At 43.0% G+C, this 22,167-nt stretch overlaps 1 protein-coding gene across 1 annotated transcript in view; it reads left to right on the plus strand.

Moving 5' to 3' along the window:
• The window catches only part of LOC311247514 (uncharacterized protein), a gene marked incomplete at both ends in the record, with an annotated part of 26,108 nt that continues 3,941 nt past the window's right edge, over nt 1-22,167 (plus strand). The window contains 3 exons of the mRNA XM_084338554.1: nt 1-182; nt 3,113-3,314; nt 3,910-3,956. Of these exons, the coding sequence (XP_084194680.1) occupies nt 1-182; nt 3,113-3,314; nt 3,910-3,956 (431 nt within the window). The remainder of the gene's footprint in view (nt 183-3,112; nt 3,315-3,909; nt 3,957-22,167) is intronic.

A 22,167-nucleotide genomic window follows, 5' to 3' on the forward strand; every position in this document is an offset into this window, starting at 1 on the left:
AGCAGCAGCAGCAGCAGGATGATGGAGGAGATGTGTTCTTTTGTCTTCTTCATCCTGTCTCAGTCTCAGCTTGTTCCCACAGAGGAGGCCTTCTCGTCCTGAACCTCCTGCTCTCTGAGAGCGAGCAGACCATGGCGTCCTCCTGTGTCAGCTTCCACTCCCAGCTGGCCGCCATCATAGAGGTCTGTACCGCTTGATTGATTGATTGAAAACTTTATTACCAGATTGCAGAATGGGTACAATACAGTACGGCTCAATACATACAATTGTTAAGTTCAAGTTCAAGTTCTTTAATAGTTGTCATACAGAAGTACAGAATACTTTCATACAAAATGCTTCTTACTGTTACGTCTGTACTTCTGTATGACAACTATTAGAGACTGTGCTAGACAAGATAGTATCAAATAACATAATAACACAATATAGCATGAATTTAGAAGAAGAAAATGAGGTCACAGTGTTCGGTATAGACATATGTACAATGTTCTGAGTTACCATATAATATACAATACACAATACTATGCAGTGTACTAATGTACAGTACTATCTAGTGCAAAGCAGAAATGGGATGAGGTACAATTTTAGGTACAATTTACAGTAAGGTGTACGAGTTGTAGTGCAATCCTTCATCCATAAATATAAAGTGTGGGGAGTGGGCGCTACAGTGTGTTTGTTTAAAGTGGGTGTGTGCTATAAGTGTGTGGAGTGGGTGCTACAGTGTGTTTGTTTAAAGTGAGTGTGTGCGTGTGGATGTGTGTGCTATGTGCGTTTGGTGGTTGTTGTTGTGTAGTGTTCATTCATTGTTCGTTTAGCAGCCTGATGGCCTGGGGATAGAAGCTTCTTCTGAGTCTTTCTGTGCTCGCCTTGAGACTCCGGTATCGCTTGCCTGACCGCAGCAGTTCAAAGAGGCAGTTGTTCGGGTGACTGGAGTCTTTAATGATTCTCTTAGCCTTGCCCTTGCAACGCTTGTAGTAAATGTTCTGGAGGGTGGGGAGCCCCCCTCCGATTGTAAGGGGATGCAGACCAGAGAAAGACGTTTGTCTTGTTTACATCAGGGTCCCCCATTTTCAATTCATCATAACATATATGACATACATGACATACAGATAGACAGTACTGCTACATCTATACATTTATTTTATGACATACCAGATTTACAAATACAGTACTGTTTGTGATACAAGAAGAGAGTATAACATTTGACGAAGAAACTACATTGGAGGGGGTTGGGTGGGGTGGGGTGGGGTGGGGATGATGGGTAGGCGGGGGGTAACTGTACATTGGATTATCGACGAAACCTTACTTGGTCCCAAGAAGAGGGTCTCGTGTATTACTGGGTTAGGACATTTATTGTACATTGGAGGGGGTTGCGTTAGGCCATTTACAGAGGCCAGTTTCTAATTGCAGTCTCCCGTAGGTGTTCTTTGAGAGTGTTTTTGAATGTGGGTAGGGATTCACATTCCTTTACGGCTGTGGGTAGGGCGTTCCACATTGATGTGGCATGAATTGCGAAATGTGTTTAGTCCCTTGTTTGAGCCGAATCTGGGTTTAACATGATTTGTGGAACTCCCTCTGGTGTTGTGGTCGTGGTATTCACTGACCTTTGGGCAGTATTTCGACAGGTACATACATGGGTATCTTTGTGGTGTAGTGTATCTTGTAGACCAGGCCCATTGCAAGTTGCTGTACTCTGTCGTCTACTCTAAGCCATCCTAGATTGTCAAAGTGGGCAGGGGTGAGGTGGGTTCTAGGAGTCAGGTCAAGCAGTAGTCTGACCAGTTTGTTTTGTGATGTTTGTAATCTTGTTTTTAGCGCCTTTGAGGTGCTTTGGTACCATGAGGTGCAAGCATAGTCGTAGTACCCTTGAATGAGTGCTCCTGTCAGAGTCCTCAGGGTATTCTTGTTTACCAGAGAGGAGATCCTGTACAAAAATCTTGTTCGTTGGTTGACCTTTTGTCACAGGAAAGATTTGCCTCTAGGATGGAACCCAGGTAGGTAACTTCATCTTTCCTTGTGACAATATTGTCACCCACTGTAACAGAGAAGCCGTTGGCCTTGCTGAGTTTGTTATTTGATCTAAAAAGAATGGATTCCGTTCAGGTGTAATGATAGTTTATCAGCGAGCCAGGTGCAGATTCTGCCGAGTTCAGAGCTGAGGGCTTTTTAGTGTAGTAGTAATAGTAGTAGTAATAGTAGTAGTAATAGTAGTAGTAGTAGTAGTAGTAGTAGTAGTAGTAGCAATAGTAATGGTAGCAATAATAATAATGTCTCCTAATGGAGCCTCCATTGCTTCACAATGGTGGAACGAACTTCCCACCACAGTTAGGATAGCCGAAACCTTACCAATCTTTCACTGTCGACTAAAAACACACTTCTTCAATATCTGAAATAAAGGAAGAAATACAGTCGTACTGTCGTCTACTATCATGCACTTTTCCACCAAATAATCTTCCTTGCCTATATTACTACCTACTATACTAATATTTCTCTACTACTCTGCACTCAACACTGCAGCACCCACGTTTCAACACTGTTTGATGAACATTGTTGCTCAGCTGATAGAGTTGTACCCTTCCTTCCTGCTGACTTGTCGTACAGAACTTGTAAGTCGCTTTGGATAAAAGTGTTTCAGCTAAATGACTAAATGACTAAATGTAAATGTAGTTGTGGTAGTAGTAGCTAACAGTCTGTATGGCAGTGAGTGGTCTATTTATACAGCTATTATAGTTATAATTGTTATTATAATAATAATAATAATAATAATAATAATAATAATAATAATAATAATAATAATAATAATAATAATAATAATAATACATATTATTCTTGCTATGACAATGCTAGGTTCTGTATTATATCATATTATTGGTAAGTTCTGTTTTATAATAACTATTATTTCATATCATTGGAAGGTTCTGTATTATAATAACTATTATTTCATATTATTGGTAAGTTCTGTATTATAATCAGTATCGTGTCCTGTGATTGGCAGGTTCTGTATTATAATCAGTATCGTGTCCTGTGATTGGCAGGCTCTGTATTATAATCAGTATCGTGTCCTGTGATTGGCAGGCTCTGTATTATAATCAGTATGGTGTCCTGTGATTGGCAGGTCCTGGCCAACGCGGCCGTGTCCCAGATCAGTGCGCTGGTGGACGGTGGCTTCACGAGTCTCCGTCTGGAGGTGTCGCGGTGCCACAGAGAGAACCTGGCGCTCAGGAGCAAACTACGCCTGCAGGAGCTTCAAACTAGCAACCGCCTCTCCAAGACGGCCTTGTCCACCCGCCCCCTAGTGGCCACCTGTAGCAGGAGAGGTAACTAAACACTAAACACTAGCATGAACATAACAAGTCACTTATAAACATATAAATAAATGGGTTCAATGCCTGAACTGTTGTTTTGATGCTGAACTGAACTGTTGTTTTGATGCTGAACTGAACTGTTGTTTTGATGCTGAACTGAACTGTTGTTTTGATGCTGAACTGAACTGTTGTTTTGATGCTGAACTGAACTGTTGTTTTGATGCTGAACTGAACTGTTGTTTTGATGCTGAACTGAACTGTTGTTTTGATGCTGAACTGAACTGCTGTTTTGACGCTGAACTGAACTGTTGTTTTGATGCTGAACTGAACTGCTGTTTTGACTTGTTTCTCGTGGCTAGAGCTGCAACGATGAGTCAACGTCGACCAGGACATTTAATTTGAATATTCATGACCGACGCATCGTATCGTCTTTGCTGTGGAAATGGCAGACATTCAAAGTTATAACATGCGCAACATGTCATCTAACTAGTGCGCAATGAATGACGATCTATCTGTCTCTCTCTCTCTCTCTCTCTCTCTCTCTCTCTCTCTCTCTCTCTCTCTCTCTCTCTCTCTCTCTCTCTCTCTCTCTCTCTCTCTCTAACAGATCACACCAGAGCTGCAGAACAGACGACTGTCTCCCTTTACACAGCTGTCAGTACTGCTCTTATTTATTAATATCATGTCCCTCTTAACTGTAATAATCAGTAATAACTTTAATCAGTAATAAATTAATAATATCAGTAATAAATAGAATCTGTAATAATATCAGTAATAATTAGGGATGTCCGATATTATCGGCCGACCGATATTATCGGCCGATATCGGCAGTCAAATGTGATATCGGAAAATATCGGTATCGGTAAAAAAAAAAAAAAATAATAATAATTTACATTTATTTAACCTTTATTTACCCAGGCAAGCAAGTAAGAACCAATTCTTATTTTATTTATTGTCAAAAGTATGCATGTTGGTTTAATTCAACAACAAGAGATATGTAATGTTAATTTTTACTTTTTTAATTATCATATTTTGCACAGATAATGCTTACATTTAGAAAGCCTTTTGAATGCATCCAGTGAAATTATTAATTACCTGAAATTATTCAGTTTTTTTGGGGGGAAACCCTGCATATATCGGTATCGGTTGATATCGGTATCGGTATCGGTATCGAAATTAAGAGTTGGACAATATCGGAATATCGGTATCGGTAAAAAAGCCAATATCGAGCATCCCTAGTAATAATATCAGTAATAAATAGAATCTGTAATAATATCAGTAATAATAATCAGTAATAACTTGAATCTGTAATAATATCAGTAATAACTTGAATCTGTAATAATAATCAGTAATAACTTGAATCTGTAATAATATCAGTAATAACTTGAATCAGTAATAATATCAGTAATAACTTGAATCAGTAATAATATCAGTAATAACTTGAATCTGTAATAATATCAGTAATAACTTGAATCTGTAATAATATCAGTAATAACTTGAATCTGTAATAATAATCAGTAATAACTTGAATCAGTAATAATATCAGTAATAACTTTTTTTTTATCCACTTTTTCTCCTTATTTTTCTATTTTTTCCCCCATCCCAATTTTGCCTCGCCAATTTTTCCTTCAATTCTCCCCTCCCCTGTCTCGAACGTTGCTAGACCATGCCTCCCACTGGTCGGCTGCAGTGAGGACCAAGCCTTGCATCACGTGTCCCCTCCGGTACACGAGGAAGCAGCCGTTGCATCTTTTCACCTGCACAGCGTGATCTCTCAGTGGCGAGGAGTAACGCGTGGGAGGCTCACGCTGCCCCCGATACTTCCTGATTCTGCTGTACAGGCGCACCAACCGACCTGTAGGAGTCGCCGTCCACAACGTCCGATCCCCACCCACCGGCTTTCCCACCCCATAATACTGCCAGTATGAACGACCAGCCAAGCCGGAAGCAACGCCGAGAGCTGGGCTCGAACCCAGCGTCTCCTGCGTTAGTGGCGAGCGCCTTGCCCACTGCGCCACTTAGCCGCCCTATATCAGTAATAACTTGAATAAGTAATAATATCAGTAATAACTAGGGATGTCTTAAATACTTCGAAGCTTCGAAGCTTCGTTCGATGGGCATGGGATTCGAATGGGAAAATAAAATTTGAATATATATATTTTTAGCAAAATCAACTCTGCCTCTCTTTGTTAACTACAACAAGCAATGCTGTTTGTTATTTAAGATGAGGTCGGACTCGGCACTGACAGATCTGTGTTCATTGTGCTGCTTTTATGAAGCCTCAAATGACGGCTTACAATATTTCATGAAAGCAAAGTGTTTCGTTTGTCTAAGATTTTAAAAGGTTTAAACTTTACACCACTGACAAAGTGCTGTACAAGTCCCACAACATAAAAAAAAATTAAAATTTATTAAATCTTTTTTTATCTCGAAGCTTCGAATTAAAATCGAATCTCGGCCCCGAAGCTTCGAATGCCAAAAAAAAATTCGAAGGTCAGCCCTAATAACTTGAATCAGTAATAATATCAGTGATAACTTGAATCAGTAATAATATCAGTGATAACTTGAATCAGTAATAATATCAGTAATAACTTGAATCAGTAATAATATCAGTAATAATATCAGTGATAACTTGAATCAGTAATAATATCAGTGATAACTTGAATCAGTAATAATATCAGTGATAACTTGAATCAGTAATAATATCAGTGATAATATCAGTAATAACTTGAATCAGTAATAATATCAGTGATAACTTGAATCAGTAATAATATCAGTAATAACTTGAATCAGTAATAATATCAGTAATAATATCAGTGATAACTTGAATCAGTAATAATATCAGTGATAACTTGAATCAGTAATAATATCAGTAATAATATCAGTGATAACTTGAATCAGTAATAATATCAGTAATAATATCAGTAATAACTTGAATCAGTAATAATATCAGTAATAATATCAGTGATAACTTGAATCAGTAATAATATCAGTGATAACTTGAATCAGTAATAATATCAGTAATAATATCAGTAATAACTTGAATCAGTAATAATATCAGTGATAACTTGAATCAGTAATAATATCAGTGATAACTTGAATCAGTAATAATATCAGTGATAACTTGAATCAGTAATAATATCAGTGATAACTTGAATCAGTAATAATATCAGTGATAACTTGAATCAGTAATAATATCAGTAATAACTTGAATCAGTAATAATATCAGTGATAACTTGAATCAGTAATAATATCAGTAATAACTTGAATCAGTAATAATATCAGTAATAATATCAGTGATAACTTGAATCAGTAATAATATCAGTGATCACTTGAATCAGTAATAATATCAGTAATAATATCAGTAATAACTTGAATCAGTAATAATATCAGTGATAACTTGAATCAGTAATAATATCAGTGATAACTTGAATCAGTAATAATATCAGTAATAATATCAGTGATAACTTGAATCAGTAATAATATCAGTGATCACTAGTTATTGACCCCAGTGTTGCCTCTCTCCTCTCAGCCAGAGACGGAGGAGCTGTCTGAGGAGGAGGAGGAGGAGGAGGAGGAGGTGCTGGTGGTGGTGAAGGAGGAGGTGCTGGAGCAGCTGCAGGCGGCTGGTAGGTGACATGTTTCAAGCTTTCCTTCACTCCTCCACAATTAAATGTTTGCGATGTTTGCGGACCCATCGTGTGTTCTGTATTATAGCTATGGAGACACTAGTACGGCTCATTTGACAGGCATTGTTTATAGTCCAACACTGACTAACCAGTTCATTTGTACATACTTTAGTTTGTGCTCTATTACACGCTAAACATCGCCCCTTTCCAAAATAATCCAGTCTTTTTTTCTAGATCGCGAGATATGACTTGTTATATGCATTATTCCCAAATCGTTCGGGTTGCTCGCCTGAAACTCCAAATATTTCCAAATCAAAGGTATATACCATATAATTATGTTTCTTCACAAAATCATCAAGGGGGGGGGGGTCGTTTTACCTCGAAACTGCGATCGTTACCAAAATCATGTTTTAGGTTCGGTAAAATATGACACTGATCGCTACAAAAGCATGTTTTAGGTAAAAAAAATACCAGCAGGTTACCTAAAATAGACATTACCTTAGTCAGAATGTACTCCAAAATGAATAATCCCAGTCGTCCCATCGCGATCGCAATTACTCGTGTATATTGGGCATGGCTATCATACGGGAAACAATAGGTTTGAGGCGATCAAATCTCCCGACAGATTGCCGTGTCCTGATTCCCTCTGAGGGGGAGGAGTTCCTGCAGCCAGATTCACAGAGAGAGAAAGACCCAGAGACCAGAGACTCAGTTTAAAGTGTAGGCGATACTGCCACCTGGCAGGATTTGATTGTCATTGCAATTTTAACGTAGGCAGCGATGCCAGGGAGACACAGGCAGCTCCGATCGAGTGTTTAGAATGGGGATCAACGGAAAAAGATCAAAGGATCTAAAAACGAGAAAACTCGTTTTTGGCGGCCAATGAGTTAATGCCAGTTATAAAAGTTTTATTGTTATACACTTCGTGTACATGTTTTACCTCAGATTTGTGGACAGACTTATCTTTCTTGCTTAACACTTTGAGTGCCAGCAGGGGGCGCACGATTTATCGCTTGAATGCCAGCCATTTGAGACTGATTTTCTGATATTTCATGATTTCTGCGGAGCTATTTCTATATTCTATATTATGGCTATGTGTCTAATACGCCCGTCGCTTATCAATGACTTGCTTGCAGTCAACATGTACGAAATGGATTGTTTTTTCATCTGTACATTTCCGTTTTGAAAAACAGACGTTTAGGTTCAGTTAACTAGCTACATGCAGCATTTAGCGAGCTGGGTTAGCCGGCTAGTTGGCTTTGAATCCCGGCTAGGTACCCAGCTCGCTAAATGCTGCATGTAGCTAGTTAGCTGAACCGTAGCTAGGTAGCCAGCACGCTAAATGCTGCATGTAGCTAGTTAGCTGAACCGTAGCTAGGTAGCCAGCACGCTAAATGCTGCATGTAGCTAGTTAGCTGAATCGTAGCTAGGTAGCCAGCACGCTAAATGCTGCATGTAGCTAGTTAGCTGAATCGTAGCTAGGTAGCCAGCACGCTAAATCCTGCATGTAGCTAGTTAGCTGAATCGTAGCTAGGTAGCCAGCACGCTAAATGCTGCATGTAGCTAGTTAGCTGAATCGTAGCTAGGTAGCCAGCACGCTAAATGCTGCATGTAGCTAGTTAGCTGAATCGTAGCTAGGTAGCCAGCACGCTAAATGCTGCATGTAGCTAGTTAGCTGAACCTTAGCTAGGTAGCCAGCACGCTAAATGCTGCATGTAGCTAGTTAGCTGAACCTTAGCTAGGTAGCCAGCACGCTAAATGCTGCATGTAGCTAGTTAGCTGAACCTTAGCTAGGTAGCCAGCACGCTAAATGCTGCATGTAGCTAGTTAGCTGAACCTTAGCTAGGTAGCCAGCACGCTAAATGCTGCATGTAGCTAGTTAGCTGAACCTTAGCTAGGTAGCCAGCACGCTAAATGCTCCGGCACAGGGCTGACGCTGGTTGAACTGCCTGGGCCAGTCTGTCTGTCGAAGACCGAGGGAACCGCATCGGGCTTCAGCTGATTAGTGGTCTTCTGGACAAACCTCCCATCCTCTTCAAAGACACCCTCAAAAACATAATCCGAGGCAATGAAGTGTTCACTGCAGATCTTCGTTCCCCGTCCAACAGGCTGATCGCGCCGCTTGAGTGCAGCCAGCCTGAGCCAACGCGCCAACAACACTGTTTCTTTCACTGGTAGTTTGTGGAAATGAACCAACTTTCCTTTCTCTTTCACGCGGTAAAATTCGTTTGAACAGCCGGGAGCGATACAAAAAGAACCACTGCGGTCGCGTTATTTGGTGGGTAACGTTGCATTTACTGACTGACCTTCAAGACACTCCATGTTTACTAGCTATCTAACCAGCAGTGTAACCCGGGAGCCAGCCCAAACCATCACCGTGACGTCACCATCTAGCTTACGCTAAAATGGCGCCGCCCCATGGGGAAAACAGGGACAATTACATTTGAGTTTTCAGACAAATAAGCAGGATTTCACATTTGATTATAGGACCCTGTCTTACCCAAGGTACACAACAAGCAAACTAGGCTCACATTGTTCAGGCAAACTACACCTGCCCTAATATTTATTTTACTTGCCCCGGGCAATCGGGCAACTATTAGTTCATCTGTGGTCCTGTGTCTGAGTTTAGTGTTGGTCTGTTGCGGCATCAATGCAAATTGCTTGTGCACATGTACTGGGACTGCCCACCAGTTAAGATATTTTGGAAAGAAGTGACCCAGCAATTGTCAAATCTCTTAACTCTGGATATACCTGTACACCCCTCTGTATTACTGCTGAATGATGTCTTTGAGCATGCAGTACCTCCACAGCTAAAGAGATTGGTTTTATCCGGTATCACAGTGGCTAAAAAGCTGATAGCATCACGATGGTTTCAACCGGAAAAAATGTGCCGGAAGGTCTGGATTCTTACATATCTCGATGTGATTTATCAAGAAATATCAACAGCTAGAATTTTGGGTCTCAATGAATCCAAAATGGCAATGTGGTTAGAAGTGGTGGAGAGAATAAAAGCTAGCATATAATGGTAATGTCTGGTTAGGAACAAATTATAATGGTTGGATTATCCAATGGGGGGTCCGGGAGAGGGGGGTACGAGCTGGAGCATATGTGTATTTGTATATCCCATTGTGTGTTGTCATGTTTGTTTATGTGTTTGTTTAAAAAATAGTAAAAAATAAAATACAAAAAAAAAATTGCTTGTGGGTACTGTATACCACGTCATTAAGTGTTTCTGATTCTGAAGTACACTTCTCCTCTCCAGACCCCCCACAGCTCTCGGTAGAGGAGGTTCCCCCTGGGCAGCGGGAGAGGAGCCCCAGTCTGAGCCAGGAGGAGCCAGAGACCCTACAGATGAACGAGGAACAGGAGGAACTCTGGAGCAGTCAGGAGGCAGAGCAGCTCCAAGGTCTGCAGGAGGCTGGTGTCATCAAGGTGACATACAATCCTGTCCCTGTGAAGAGTGAACATGATGAAGAGAAACCTCAGTCCTCGTGGTTTAACCAAACCCAGGACCCAGAGTCCCTACAGATTAAAGAGGAACAGGAGGAACTATGTCAAGATCTAGAGCAGGCTGATGGCTCCAAGATGACCTCACACCCTGTGAAATATGAACATGACGGAGAGAATACTATGTCCTCACGGCTCGGCCAAACCCAGGACCCAGAGCTCCTACAGATTAAAGAGGAACTACATCAAGGGCTGGAAGAAGCTGATCTCTCCAAGACCACAGTTCACCCAGTGAAGTGTGAAGATGACAGAGAGAACTCTCTGTCCTTCCAGCATCTTCAAACCCAGAGGGAGAGAAACGGAGAAGCGTCCTCTTTACCCAGCACCTCGACTGGACACATGAAAACGGAACCCGACGGAGAGGACTGTGGACTATCGGAACCAGCCAGTAACCTAGATCCAGCTGGTGATTTAGAACCAACTAGAGATGATGAGCATCACTCTTCAGACTGTTCTGGAACTGATGACAGTGATGCGTGGGAGGAGACCAGTGAACCTCGTCCAGGTTTACTGACGTCGAAGAAGACGCAGAGCGACAAAGGACGGAGTTTATCCAACAGCAACACGTTCAAGAGCTCTGTGGTTTCGTCCCATGAGGTGAAATTATCAAACCACGTTCCGTCTGAAACGTGGAGCTGTAGAGTGTGTGGGAAATGTTTTCCCAGTAAGTCTTCATTAGCGCGCCATATTAGAGTCCATCGTAGCGACTGTGGTTTGTGTGGGAAACATTTAGAGCCCACAGAGAGCTTAAAACTTCACTTTCAAATTCACACGACGTGTGCCGTTTGTGGCAAGATATGCACCACTATTTCATATTTGGTCAAACATATGAGAATTCATACCGGGGAAAAGCCCTATAGTTGCTCACTGTGTCACAAGAGATTTGGTGAAAAGTTCTATCTGACCGTGCACTTGAGGAGTCACACTAAAGAGAAACCGTTCAGTTGTTCGGTCTGTGGGAAAGGGTCCAGGACCAGAGGGGATCTGCAGAAACACAGGCGGACGCACACAGGAGACAAGCCGTTCAGTTGTTCAGTTTGTGGGAAAGGATTCAGTAGGAAAGCATATTTGAAGGCACACGCGATGACTCACACGGGAGAGAAACCATTTAGTTGTTCGGTCTGTGGGAAAGGGTTCGGCGAGAAAGCATATTTGAAGATCCACGCGATGACTCACACGGGAGAGAAACCATTTAGTTGTTCGGTCTGTGGGAAAGGGTTCAGAACCAGAGCGGATCTGAAAAGACACACGTTGACTCACACGGGAGAGAAACCATTCAGTTGTTCGGTTTGTGGAAAGGGGTTCATTAGGAAAGGACATTTGAAGAGCCACATGAGCGGTGGAAAACATTTAGTTATGGACTGAAAACACCGATGTTGTAAGATCTATGAGAGGTCGTACAGGAGAGAAGCCATTTATTTATGTAGCGATTGTGGAAAAGGATTTAAACAAAAGTCTCATCTGAAGAGACACACAAGAAGTCACTGGAGAGAAGAACCCATTTAGTTGTTCAGTTTGTGGGAAAGGGTTCAGACGCAAAAGAAACTTGCAGACCCACAAAAAAAAAATATATATATATATATCTAACCCTAACTAACCTTACTGTCATGCACTTGTCCTAATAAACTAACCTACACTGTAACACGCAACACTTTGATGAACATTGTTGCTCAGCTGATAGAGTTGTACCCTTCTTGCTGTCTTGTCGTACAGAACTTGTAAGTCGCTTTGGATAAAAGCGTTCAGTTAAATTACTAAATGTAAATGTAAATGCAGGAGAATGTCCATTTTGTGGCAGAATATTTAGTCAAAAAGGTACCTATAAAAGACACATGGTAACTCATTTGAGTGAGAACCCCTGCTTGTCATAACTATTTTCATATTTTTTTTACACACAATTTCTATTTTCTTAGTCTTTAGTCTAAAAGCCCGTGACTTGATTAAAGGAGAACTTCACAGATCTTTCTGTTGTGAGCAGGACATGTGATAAACGGACATGTGACTCACCAGCGTGTTCGTCGTCTCGGAGAGGAATTTATCTGGGTGCCTGTGAGCTCTCAAGACACCGAACACGTTACTGAACACGTTACCGAACACGTTACTGAGTCACAGGACTGGTCATCACATGTCCTCCTCACGACAGAACCACAGGACTGATCATCACATGTCCTCCTCACGACAGAACCACAGGACTGATCATCACATGTCCTCCTCACGACAGAACCACAGGACTGATCATCACATGTCCTCCTCACGACAGAACCACAGGACTGGTCATCACATGTCCTCCTCCTGACAGAACCACAGGACTGATCGTCACATGTCCTCCTCACGACAGAACCACAGGACTGATCATCACATGTCCTCCTCACGACAGAACCACAGGACTGGTCATCACATGTCCTCCTCACGACAGAACCACAGAAGAAGTTGAAGATTGGCAAAGTGTCTTTTTAAGGAACATCATTCTCCTACACAAGAGCAGTAGATGTCAGGTACACTGGCTCCCCCTTGTGGTTGATCATTTATTACAGATCTACAGCCAGATCTACTGGATTATGCTTCAAGACCCACAAGTTAGTTCTAAAGTTAGTTCTAAAGTTCAGAATGTACCCGTTTTAACCGATTCTTCTTTATTTTCTATCAGGTGTTTAATCTTGTTTATTTTAAATCTGCGGGCGTATCTTGACATCATTGTAAATAAGGATTTCTGAGATTTAAATAAAGGTGTGAATGAGAATCCTGTAATCAAAAGCTGACTTATTTGGCCTCATATTCATCTTCTCATGTGAACTCCATTGTTACATTGCAGTCGACAGCAAAAGTGAAAACTAAGCTCTCTGTCTCGATACCTTCTCTTTTGACTCTGTTGTTTATTCCCATGCGATTAACTGAACTCCAGGTCTGAGTGGGAGGAGCAAGGCCTGCAGACTTAGAGTTGTATTTTTTTTTCTTTTTTTTTTCTGTTTCTGATGATTCTTTCTCTCATTTTCTCCCCGTCCCAATTAGTCGTCGTGCCAATTCCCCCCCTCCCCTACCTGGCGCTGTATGCATGTTCTCCTATGAGTCGGTACAAGGCCCCCCCCCTCCCCTACCTGGCGCTGTATGCATGTTCTCCTATGAGTCGGTACAAGGCCCCCCCCCTCCCCTAGGTGGCGCTGTATGCATGTTCTCCTATGAGTCGGTACAAGGCCCCCCCCCCCTCCCCTCCCCTTCCTCCGAGGCGTGCGCCGACAGCCAGTGACGTCTTTTCACTTGGCAGCGAGGGCTCTCATTGGTGAAGTGTAACGTGTGGGAGGGCACGCTATCTCCACCAAGTCCTGCCCCGCTGAGCAAGCGCCGAGACCTGACCTGTAGGCGTCACTGTCCACAACGCCAGATTCCCACCCGCCAGCTTTCCCACCCTCTAATACAGCCAATTGTATTAGTGTGAACGGCCAGCCAAGCTGGTGACAACGCCGCGAATCCAGCATCTGCGGCGTTGGTGACGAACGCAATCTCCGCTACGCCACCTGACCGCATAGTTGTATTTCTAAGCCATCAGCAGTTAATGTTCCACGGATAGGCCTTAGACAGCAGCTTCCCATGAAATTAGAAGTATGAATCTACACTTAGTTTGATTTTCATTTCGAGGCGCCCTCTGACTGACCGCCAGACCCAAGCGGGCCTTGATGAATGAATTCCACTACAATTTCGGCTGTCATTCTGAGAAATATATATATATATTTCTAAATCTGTTTTTCGAATAAGATTCTGATTGTTTGGGGCCTACTAAGGAAGGCGTGCCTTAATAATGCCTGATCGGTTTGAATCTGAACGGCATGATTATCTAATTCCACTGCTTTTTTTTATATATATATATATATATATTTTTTTTTGTTATTTTTTAAACATACACATAAACATAACAACATAAAATTAGTTATACAAGCATTAATTAACAGTACACATCCAATTAAATCACCATTTAAATAAATGTATTATACGAGATATATACCTAATACTTGCTATCTAATACCCTACACACATATGCTCTCGCTCGCTCCCCCCCCCCGGACCCCCACTTGGATAATCCATCCATTATCATTCGCTCCTTACCAGGCACTACAGTTCATATGCTAGCTTTTATTCTATCCACCACTTCTAACCACATTGCCATTTTGGATTCACTGACACCTAAAATCCTTGCTGTGGATATTTCTAGATAAATCACATCGAGATATGTAAGAATCCAAACCTTACTACACATTTTTTCCGGTTGAAACCATCGTGATGCTATCAGCTTTTTAGCCACTGTGATACCTGATAAAACTAATCTCTTTAGCTGTATAGGGACTGCAAACTCAAAAACATCATTCAACAGCAATACAGAGGGGTGTACAGATATATTCAGAGTTAAGAGATTTGATAATTGCTGGGACACTTCTTTCCAGAATATCTTAACTTCCACTGCTAATTCTGCAGTTATTTTGAGAACTTTCTTTTTAATCGGTCTTTCAACTACAATTCTGGTTGGTTGGGGCCCTAAATTAGGCAGGGCCCTAAGTCCAGTGCTTGATCTGCCTAGTGGGCAGCACGGCCCTGGCTTTACCTGCTCATTCAGTCCGCGGTGCAGTGACCCGAAACCCTAACCTGGTTACCCAGCCGAGCGCAGCAGGCAGCGGTTTCATCAGGGAGGTCAGAGTCAACATCCCTCCATGCCCTCGCCCCCCGGTACCTGTCTGATCTCCTCCACCACCAGTACACTCCATCCCGGAACCTACCATCCTCTGATCTGGGTTTCCTCTCCATCCCTCGCACCAGGTTACGGACTTTTGGGGACAGAGCCTTCAGCGTGGCGTCCCCTACCCTCTGGAACTCTCTCCCCCCCCGAAATCCGCAACGCCCCAACCCTGGACACCTTCAAATCCGCTCTAAAAACACACCTCTTCACCAAGGCTTTTCCCCATCAGTTAGTTTTAGATTAAATTAGGTCCATTATCCCCTACTTTCCCTCATCCCCTCCCCCCCCCCCCCCCCCTATTTTCCTTGCCCTATTTTTTGTCCTGATTGTAAAGCGACCTTGGGTTCTATGAAAGGTGCTATATAAATTTGATCTATTATTATTATTATTATTATTATTATTATTAACAATAACATGATAAAGAACTATAATAATAATCATTAAAATAATATATAATTTACAGGAAGATTATCTACGCCGGTATGGATTTACAAAGTACATTTGACTCACCATTGTGTCCTGTATAATAGGGTTGGATGGTCCTCTCTAGCAGAGAGCTGCATTGGCATCTGTTTCTACATAAAGCCATAATTGGAGATTGAGCCCCATTTATCTCACTTCTCTGCTGGAGTGGACGTCTGGACCCTATAGGACACACGTTCCACTGACTGGCTCTCTGGACTGGACGTCTGGACCCTATAGGACACACGTTCCACTGACTGGCTCTCTGGAGTGGACGTCTGGACCCTATAGGACACACGTTCCACTGACTGGCTCTGCTGGACTGGACGTCTGGACCCTATAGGACACACGTTCCACTGACTGGCTCTCTGGACGTCTGGACCCTATAGGACACACGTTCCACTGACTGGCTCTCTGGACTGGACGTCTGGACCCTATAGGACACACGTTCCACTGACTGGCTCTCTGGACGTCTGGACCCTATAGGACACACGTTCCACTGACTGGCTCTCTGGACTGGACGTCTGGACCCTATAGGACACACGTTCCACTGACTGGCTCTCTGGACTGGACGTCTGGACCCTATAGGACACACGTTCCACTGACTGGCTCTCGCACCTAAAGCACCTGGAGGAGTTTGTACTGAACTTGGGAGATCTGCTTTTAGCTTCTGTCCTCCTGACGCATCATGCAACAAACTCTAAGGCTCAATACTTTGGTCAGTTTAAATCCTTGACCGCCAACTGTAGGAGCAAAATTCTAGGGTGAAATTAGTATACCTGTTTTTATTATCTTTATCTGTATTTATTATCGTGCTTTGTGTTTATTAATATATGTCATTGTCATAATTCATTCCAATATGGAGACTTGCCTGGTCTACTCCCCTTTTCCCCCATGTTCCCCCTAACCACTCCTATAACATGGCAGGTAGTTTGCCAGGATGCCTGAATACTTTAGACAACAAATGTTTGTTTCCGCGTCTCTGATTGGCCAGGTCATGTGACATGTGCGCCAATCGTGGGACCGCAAGTTTCTACACTGGTTAAGCTTAGGCGCTCGTTCGAAGTTGGTTATGGTTAGAGTTTGTGAGCATGGCGATAGAACGCCTTGTCCTGATTCCAAACTCTCAGGGGTAGAGCGGGTTGTCCAATGATCCAAGGGTTGGTGGTTCGAATCCCGCTCAAGCCCATGTCCATCCCACTGCCGTTGTGTCCTTGGGCAAGACACTTAACCTACTTGCCTCGTATGAATGTGTAGTATGCATGTGAATGAATGTTGGTGGTGGTCGGAGGGGCCGTAGGCGTTGATTATTCGCCACGCTTCCGTGAGTCTGCCTCAGGGCAGCTCTGGCTGCAATTGTAGCTTACCACCACCGGTATGACTGTGTATGAACGAATAATGGACTCTGTGAAGCGCTCTGGGTCAGTGAAGAGCGCTATATAAATCCAAGTCATTATTATTATTATTATTATTATTAACCAACTGCGAAAGAGTCGCCTAAGCTTAACCAGTGATAAACTAGGCGTTAGGTAGTTTGCAGGCTGTTAGACCCGGAAATAGGCGCCGAACTTGCCGTCCCACGATTGGCGCACATGTCACATGACCTGGCCAATCAGAGCGCAAAACTCGAACGCGGAAACAAACATTTGTTGTCAAAAGTATTCACGCTGCCAGGACACTTTTTTAACTGCTGCTGTGACCCATTGTCACCTCCATTTTATATTGTAAACACTGAATCGAAACGTGCAATGTTACTCACAGTCACTGTGCCTTGTATATATCTTATATCCTTTTTAAAAAAAAATCAATTTTTACCATATTTTTTAGCACTCGCTTTTAAATAGTCAATTTCTTTAGTTAAGTATTGTGATTTTGTGTGAAGGGCGGACTAGCAAAGTAAGATTTTCATTGTACGGAAAACTGCCTGTTTAACTGTGCAGTGTGCACATGACAATAAAACGATCTTGAATCTTGAAGGTGGAGCGGATGTCCCGATAATTTTTTTTAATTGTAAATATATATATCTATTTTTTTTAAATCCCAATTTCTCACATTACATTCACCCTGAATGTTGACGTTATCCAGGTGAAAAGTTAACTTCATTCAAGCGAGGCATTGCAATCCTTGACATAAATCATTTGATGTATAATTAAATCAAAGGAAATGCGTTTGGGTCTGAGAGGGTGAAAGAAACAATCCCCACTACCAAAATGAAAGTTTACCCAAATCAAAAACCCTGGGTAGACAAATCCGTCCGTGAAGCTCTGAGAGAGCGCACCAAAGCATACAATGACGGCCTAGTGGCAGGCAACATGAACGACCACAAGGTGGCGCAACACAACGTAAGGAGGACAGTGACAGAGGCCAAACGACGCTACAGGGATAAAATTGAACTCCAGTTTGAACAAGCTGACTCTAGAGCTATGTGGCAGGGGCTCAAAACGATGACAGACTACAAAGGCGCCTCCCTCAAACTGAACAGTGACATCTCCTTAGCAAACGACCTCAATACCTTCTATGCGAGGTTTGATGCTGGTAATAACAACACCAGCTCACAAGCCTCGGCAATGGGGGGGGGGGGGTCGGCTGCTGATGGAGGCGCAGTGTTCAGGGTAACAGAGCATGAGGTGAGGCGGACCTTTAAAAAAGTGAATATCAGGAAGGCAGCAGGTCCGGACGGCATCCCCGGCCGCGTCCTAAAAGTCTGTGCCGACCAACTGGCCCCAGTATTCACTGACATATTTAACCTGTCCTTAGAACAGGCTGTCATCCCCACCTGCCTGAAGAAGTCCACTATTATCCCTGTACCCAAAAAATCCAAGCCTGCTTGCCTCAACGACTACCGCCCTGTAGCTCTCACCTCCATAGCCATGAAGTGCTTTGAGAAGCTAGTAAAGGGCTACATCTGCTCCTCCCTCCCCATCAACATGGACCCCCTGCAATTTGCATACCGCCCCAACAGGTCCACGGAGGACGCCATATCCCATGTGCTGCACACAGCAGCATCACACCTGGACAAGAGGCAGGGGAACTATGTGAGAATGCTATTCATCGACTACAGCTCGGCATTCAATACCATAGTCCCCTCCATACTCATAGCCAAGCTCAGGGACCTGGGCTTGGGCTATGACCTCTGCCAGTGGGTCTTGGACTTCCTGACTGGCAGACCCCAGGTGGTGAGAGCAGGCAACTGCATCTCCTCATCCATCACCCTCAACATAGGGGCCCCCCAGGGCTGTGTTCTGAGTCCCCTCCTCTACTCCCTGTACACACACGACTGTGTGGCTCAGCGGAGTAGCAATACAATCGTCAAATTTGCTGACGACACAGTGGTGGTGGGCCTGATCTCTGCCAACGACGAGAGGGCCTACCTGGAAGAGGTCAAGGTCCTGGCGGGATGGTGCCAGGAAAACAGCCTCTCCCTGAACGTCAGCAAAACAAAGGAGATGATTGTGGACTTCAGGAGGTCGGGGGTCAAGGACTACAGCCCCCTCAGCATCGACGGGGCACCGGTTGAGAGAGTCAACAGCTTCAAGTACCTCGGAGCCCACATATCCGAGGACTTGAAATGGACCATACACATTAACAGTGTGGTGAAGAAGGCACGACAACGCCTCTACTTCCTCAGGCGCCTAAGGAAGTTCCAAGTCAGCCAGAAGATCCTTAAGAACTTCTACTCATGTACAATAGAGAGCATCTTGACCGGCAACATCACCTCCTGGTTTGGGAATAGCACTGCAAAAGACCAAAGCAGACTACAAAGAGTGACACGTTCAGCCGAACGCACAATCGGAGGGGGGCTCCCCACCCTCCAGAACATTTACTACAAGCGTTGCAAGGGGAAGGCTAAGAGAATTATTAAGGACTCGAGCCACCCGAACAACTGCCTCTTTGAACTGCTGCCGTCAGGCAAGCGATACAGGAGTCTCAAGGCGAGCACAGAAAGACTCAGAAGTAGCTTCTATCCCCAGGCCATCAGGCTGCTAAACGAACAATGAATGAACACTACACAACAACAACCACCAAACACACATAGCACACACATCCACACGCACACACTCACTTTAAACAAACACACTGCAGCACCCACTACACACACTTTATAGCACACACCCACTTTAAACAAACACACTGTAGCACCCACTCCCCACACTTTATATTTATGGATTGCACTACAACTCGTACACCTTACTGTAAATTGTACCTAAAATTGTACCTCATCCCATTTCTGCTTTGCACTAGATAGTACTGTACATTAGTACACTGCATAGTTGTGTATTGTATATTATATGGTAACTCAGAACATTGTACATATGTCTATACCGAACAACTGTGACCTCATTTTCTTCTTCTAAATTCATGCTATATTATGTTATTATGTTATTTGATACTATCTTGTCTAGCACAGTCTCTGGAGCGTAACAGTAAGAAGCATTTTGTATGAAAGTATTCTGTACTTCTGTATGACAACTATTAAAGAACTTGAACTTGAACTTGAGAGTGTGGCTGGTCTGCCGTTCTGCAGCTGGATACTATTGGTTTGTTTTGGCAAAATTCTTCTGCTCTGTGTGACAATAAATAAATGAATGATGATATGCAATTTAAAATCAAAACTAAGGCCTCAGTATGAACATGGTCATGTTTGTTGAATAAAATAAAAAATCCCAATTTTTTTTATCGGATCGGGACATCCCTGCGGTACCATATCGTTTTTGACCGCACTTAATTTCTAGTTCATGTTAATTTGCCAAAAAAAAATTTTTGTTTTATAGTTAGTAAATCCTGTTTATTTTACAAAGTACATCGTATCTTTATCATCCATAGGATTGCCTTTACACCAACCATTCCACCATCATGTGTAATTGTTTTAATTGATTGTACAAACTATTATTTTACATTTACATTCATTTAGCTGCTTACAAGTTCTGTACAACAGGTCAGCAGGAAGGTACAACTCTTTCAGCGGAGTAACAATGTTCATCAAACAGTGTTGAAACGTGGGTCTGCATCTTCTGGCCGCCTCAGACCTACTCCTATCCAAGCTCCCGGAGGGTCATCAAAGAGAAGCCGCCTATTCTCAGTCCTTGCCCCACAATGGTGGAATGAACTGCCCACCACAGTTAGGACAGCCGAATCCCGTCCAATCTTTCGCCGTCGACTAAAGACTCACTTCTTCAACCATTATCTGAAATGATTAAAAAAAAAAAAAAAAAAAAATCTAACCCTAACTAACCTTACTGTCATGCACTTGTCCTAATAAACTAACCTACACTGTAACACGCAACACTTGATGAACATTGTTACTCAGCTGATAGAGTTGTACCCTTCTTGCTGTCTTGTCGTACAGAACTTGTAAGTCGCTTTGGATAAAAGCGTCAGCTAAATGACTAAATGTAAATGTAAATGTGGGTGCTGCAGTGTTGAGTGCATAGTAATAAAGACATATTAGCATAGTAGGTAGTAATCTAGGCAAGGAAGATTATTTAGTGGCAAAGTGCACAATAGTAAAAGATAAGTTTTAAAAATATATATTTCTTTTTTATTTCAGATAGACTATTGATTGAAGAAGTGTGTTTTTAGTCGGCGGAGGAAATTAGTTTGGGTTTCGGCTGTCTGTGATGGTTTCAGCTGTCTGTCCTGACTGTGATGGTTTCAGCTGTCTGTCCTGACTGTGATGGTTTCAGCTGTCTGTCCTGACTGTGATGGTTTCAGCTGTCTGTCCTGACTGTGATGGTTTCAGCTGTCTGTCCTGACTGTGATGGTTTCAACTGTCTGTCCTGACTGATGGTTTCAGCTGTCTGTCCTGACTGGTGGTTTCAGCTGTCCTGACTGTGGTGGTTTCAGCTGTCCTGACTGTGATGGTCATGCTGGACCTACAAAAGGCCTTCGACACTGTCAATCACACCATTCTGATTGACAAGCTAAAAGCAATTGGTTTTATCAGTCTATCAGTGAGCTGGATGCAATCCTACCTGGAGGGGAGAGAACAGATGGTGGAGGTAAACGGTACCCTATCCCCCCCCCCCCCTCCCAGTGAGCTGAGCTGTGGTGTTCCACAAGGAAGCATACTAGGACCGCTACTGTTCCTAATTTATGCAAATGACGTGTCGTCAGCTTGTGACTGCAACTTGTTCCTGTTTGCGGACGACTCAGCCCTGCTGGTTTCGGACAAGAACATGTTACAGGTTGAAAAAACCCTCAGCTCGGAACTCTGCAAAATCTGCACCTGGCTCGCTGATAACAAACTATCATTACACATGGGTAAAACAGAGTCCATTTTCTTCGGTTCAAATAACAAACTCAGCAAGACCGATGGCTTCTCAGTTACAGTGGGTGACAATATTGTCACAAGGAAAGATGAAATTACCTACCTGGGTTCCATCCTAGAGGCTAATCTTTCCTGTGACAAAATGGCATCCAATGTAATAAAAAAAAAGTCAACCAACGAACTCGATTCTTGTACCGGATCTCCTCACTGGTAAACAAGAATACCCTGAAGACTCTGGCAGGAGCACTCATTCAAGGGTACTACGACTATGCTTCC

Source organism: Notolepis coatsorum (assembly GCF_963971535.1).
Source record: "Notolepis coatsorum genome assembly, contig: SCAFFOLD_1207, whole genome shotgun sequence".
Lineage (NCBI taxonomy): Eukaryota > Metazoa > Chordata > Actinopteri > Aulopiformes > Paralepididae > Notolepis > Notolepis coatsorum.